General features: G+C 42.2%; 1 protein-coding gene across 1 annotated transcript in view; it reads right to left on the bottom strand.

Annotated features, from left to right (window-relative positions):
* Positions 1–4,697, bottom strand: part of LAMB4 (laminin subunit beta 4) — a 97,611-nt gene continuing 92,914 nt past the window's right edge. Inside the window, 1 exon segment of the mRNA XM_006774858.2 lies at positions 1–823. Within this exon segment, the coding sequence (XP_006774921.1) occupies positions 690–823 (134 nt within the window). The 3' untranslated portion in view covers positions 1–689.

The raw sequence follows: 4,697 nt of genomic DNA, 5'->3' as shown, positions 1-4,697 counted from the left end.
TTTTGAGTTACATGCACTTTATTCAGAATAGAGTAATGGTTTTACAGATAAAGCAAATCCAAATAAAATACAGAAACATTAGTATATACCACCCATATTCATTCCATTCTAGTATTCGAGATATAATTGATTTTAATTTAATTTGTTTAAATTTATTTTCATTTTATTGTAGCATGGTAAGAGCATTTAATATGAGATCCACGCTTTCAATACATTCCTAAGTGGACAGACATTATTGTTAACTACACATATAATATACAGCAGATCTCTGGAAACTTATTCATCTTGCTTAACTGAAACTTTATGCCCGTTGGTTAGTAACTCCCCATTCTCCACCACCCCTCGCCTGGACACTTGAATAGTTAGTATTAGTATTAGTAAATAGAATCTTATTTTGATTTGTACTTGTCATATGTAACTAATTATTTTGAAGTTAGGAAAGGCAGGAGGAAAGGTTTCTGAAACCAGAGACAACTTCTTTACTTCTCCCTCCTGGGCTACACGAAGAGGCGCTTCCTGGGCCCAGTGCCACTCCCCAGCACTGAGCAGAGCTGCCGAGGGGAGGGCTCCAGCGGGAGGAAGGTGAAGAGGCTGCATTTGTGCTTCCCAGGTCCAGCTCAGCTCCTCAGGTTGCTCCTCAGGAACCAGAAACAAAGGCACTGGCTTTCGCACTTCAGCTCTGCCTAACGCTAGCAGCTCAAATATTTATTTTCTTGCTCAACAATTTCATTTTTAATGGCAATGACTTGATCCTCCAACTGTTTCAGTTGATCAGCTTTTTTTTGTCTACTTAGATTCAAATCTTGAATCTTCTTTTCTAAATCTAAAAAAGAAAACGAAATGAATTATATATTTCCATTTGATAAATTCCTCCTGGGTGCCCAAGTGATACCAAACCTGTGGGATTTATGTATCGCATAAAGATATATTTAGTTTGGTGTTTTGATTCATTAGATAAAACACTTATTTTCACCAGACTTCTCAAGGTTTTCATGTAAGTCAGAGTAGACAAACTGATACATTTGTCTAAAAGTATTTTCTACCTAAAGGCACTTATCAATGTGAATCTGTACCTAGTTCGAGTTGACTAGAAATGAAGAGACAGAAGATAAGCATTGATTGGATCTGGTGAAGTGTTATATTTCCAGAGACTCTTTCTTTCTTTCTTTCTTTCTTTCTTTTCCTTCCTTCCTCTTCCTTCCTTCCTTCCTTCCTTTCTTCCTTCCTTCCTTCCTTCCTTCCTTTAAAATATATTTTTATTGATTTCAGAGAGGAAGGGAAATAGAAACATCAATGATGAGAGAGAATCATTGATCAGCTGCCTCCTGCATGCCCCCCACTGGGGATCAAGCTGAATCCCAGGCATGTGCCCCAACCAGGAATTGAACTGTGACCTCCTGGTTCATAGGTTGATGCTCAACCACTGAGCCACACTGACTGGGCTTTTCTTTCTATATTAACTATTCTTTTTAACATGTATCTTTCACTTTAGGGATTCCCAATCTTTCAGTAAAAAGAACTGACATTTTCACCTCATATTCTCCTTCTAACACTGAAGTCCTTGAACAGTAAAAGCAACGTGATGCCTTTCTTGGCTTCACTCCCATCTGTCCATCCATCCTTCCATCTATCCATCCATCCATCCATCCACTCTTCAACCAACAAATGTCTGGGAATTATATTAAACCATAAGGAGTCCATAGAATAGTGGATGGAAGGGGTATAAGGAGCTACGGTTGACAATGAGGTGGCCTTTAGAAAAGACACTGGCTTTGGGTTGAAGTGGAACTTCTCAAAGAAGGAAGGTAAACGTTCTACTTCACTTGGTCAGATCACACCTGGCCTTTCAGTTGGTTTGGGGGAACTGTCAAACTAGCCTGTAGCCTACATCCTAGGGAACCGGATTATGAAAAAATCTGAAACTGTCCTGTGAACAAAATGGAGTTCACTGGCAATTTTCACATAAAGGAAAGAAGACATGTGCCATAGCTGTTTTTAAGTATTTGAGGGCCAGAAAAGCAGGGTAAGTAGGTGGGCTTCTGTTTGTTTGTTTGTTTTCTTTTTCTTTGGTCAGCCTGAGGAAATAGAATGCAACCAGCAGGTGAAAGCTCCCTAAAGATTTTGTCTGAATATAAAGAACTTTCTAGTAGTCACAGCTGCTCAAAGACTAAAGAGCTACTATGAAAGGCGGTCAATGTTCTGTCACTGGAAGCTTTCAAATACAGGTCATTTGGGATTGAAAAGGGGATTCGGCTTTGTAAGTGTATTATTAAAAACAAGACAAGCCCCCCGTGTTTCTACTACATACGTTAACGAGACTGTGCTGGCTCCTTTCTATTTGCCCCACCAGACCCAGTCTCCACCCTGCTCTGTGTCCTGGAAAGCTGGCTCCATGGATGATATCACCTGGCTCGCTGACCTCTGGCTGTCAGTCACACTTGGCCACTGTGGGATCTGAGAGGTGGTGGGAGGGAGGGTGGGGAGAGCGAGCACACTCCTCCCTGGTGAGCAGCAGGTTCTGCCAGTTCTCACAGCTCAGCTCCAGCTCCCAAGGGTGGCCTCTTCCCGTCCATTCCAGCGCCCACAGGCCTACTTCACAGCATTCACGTCCTGCTCCCCTGCTCCTTCAGGCTCGGGACGCTGATGGCTTCTCACTGCTGCTGTCACTCAGAACCCCCAGGCCTTTGCTTTTCCCCCCAAATTCTTGCACATTCTTTGTAGTTTCTCCCATCAAGAAGTAAGAGTCTATTTATCCTTCCCCCCCAAACCAGGTCGGCTTTGCAAGTTATTTTGACCAATAGAAAGTGGAAAAAATGATGTTGCAGGACCTCAAGAGACTCACAGCTTCTGTACTTATTCTCATGGAACCTTCAAACAACCGTGTTGCAAAGCAACCTGGGATGAAAGACCCCATAGAGAGAAGTCCAGCCTCTTAGCCAAGGTTGGCCCCTGGCAGACCTGCCAGCTGACCCATCAGCCACATGCAGCTGCTTGGATAGATAACTGAGACAACTCTGTTTATAAATATGTGATCCAGAATCACATCCATGTTTCCTATTTCTTTCTGGGACCCTGACTGACAAAGTCCTATGGAGGGACCCTGGCTGCAGACTGGGGCCCATTTTCGACTCTCTCAATGTAAAAGAGTTACCTGCCAAGGTAAGTGAGGGCTGCTTTTTGGGATCCCACAGGCATCTCTTCCCTTGTGGCTCAGCACCTTCTCTAGTGGCGGAGTCAGGAAGGTGGCCAAACCCATGTCTGTCTTTCCTATCTTGTTGAGCTGTGAAAGCAGTCTTACCATGAAAATTGGCAAAGTGGAACGTGTTGTATTAGAGCTCTCTGAGGAGAAGTCCCCAGCTTCACCTTCTCTCCCAACCTAAGGCAAGAACTGTGTGAAGGCTTTAGTCTCCGGGGATAAGTCGAAACCATTTGGATCCTGACATCAAATATAAGACAGAAAATATGCTCTCCATGATTCTGCTCTTTTGGAAGAATCAAGGATAAGAGAAACGGATATTCATGGTATTGCCTGTGTGACAGAATATAAAGTAAAAAACATTATGTCTGTCTTTTTAAATCTTCCCGAGTATCTCTTTTTTAAAATTATTAGGAAAATACTGAACATGGACAAAAGTGTCCAGAAGCTCACTACTTTTAAAACAATTATATCAATGTAAAGAGTGCGTTTTCCTCTTCCCCCCCCCCCCCCCGCCCCCGCCCTCCCAGAGATAACTAATGTCAACCGTTTGGTATGTGTTTTTCTTTGCTTTGGCCCACACTAATGTTGAATTTTCTTTTTTATTTTCCATGTCTGAGTGATGATATGCATTTTTTAAGTGAAGATTTGGGGTTATTTTAAAACTTTTAGAGTTACTTATATTACAAATGATATTGTTGTTTTAAAACTTTCAGAGGAAATACATACAAACAAAAGTAAAAGTAAACCACTCATCATTTGATATTTCTTAGAGGTAGTCAAGGACATGATGATTGTCCAGAAAAATCATGAGTATTAGTTGTGGAAAGCAAAAATCCTAATGAACTTTCTGATTGTTTGCCTTCTAGGTGTGTACACTTTGTGTGCATCAAGATCTCCATTTTGACCAAAACTCTTGTCCAGAATATGATTCCTTCTGGGTTGCTACCTACTGGCCTTGTTAGGTGACCTGGTGCCCTGGAGTCTAGATCACACCTATTCCAAAAGAGTGATTTGCACAAGGGGAGAAAATGAGCAGCATAGGTTCAGATAGGGTTTTTCAATACTTGATACTTTGGGCAGAAGAATTGTTTGCTGGGGTTTGGGGGTGGTCTCCCGTGCATTATAGGATCTTTAGCAACATCCCTGGCCTCCATCCCCTAGATGCTAGTTGTACCCCCGAATTATGACAAGCAGAAATGTCTTTAGACATTTTTGTCTCCAGAGGAGGGGATATAATCACCCCAGTTGAGAACCCCTGGGTTAAGAAAAGGGTATTTCAAGGTGACCAAAGGTAAATCTCAGTTTGTTCTGATTAACACAGAGTGAGTGCTCATTAATACCCTTGTGTGGCTGTTGTTAATCCTCACCCTAGAATATATATCCCCCATTGATTTTTAGAGACAATGGAAGAGAGGAAGGGAGGGAGAGGGAAGGAGGGAGAGGACTGAGAGAGAGAGAGAGAGAGAGAGAGAGAGAGAGAAATAGAGAGAAGGAGAGA

This window comes from Myotis davidii, unplaced genomic scaffold, assembly GCF_000327345.1.
Source record: "Myotis davidii unplaced genomic scaffold, ASM32734v1 scaffold125, whole genome shotgun sequence".
In the NCBI taxonomy this organism is placed as follows: Eukaryota; Metazoa; Chordata; class Mammalia; order Chiroptera; family Vespertilionidae; genus Myotis; species Myotis davidii.
The sequence above is the reverse complement of the archived record's forward strand: the minus strand, read 5'-3'. Positions and strand labels throughout refer to the sequence as shown.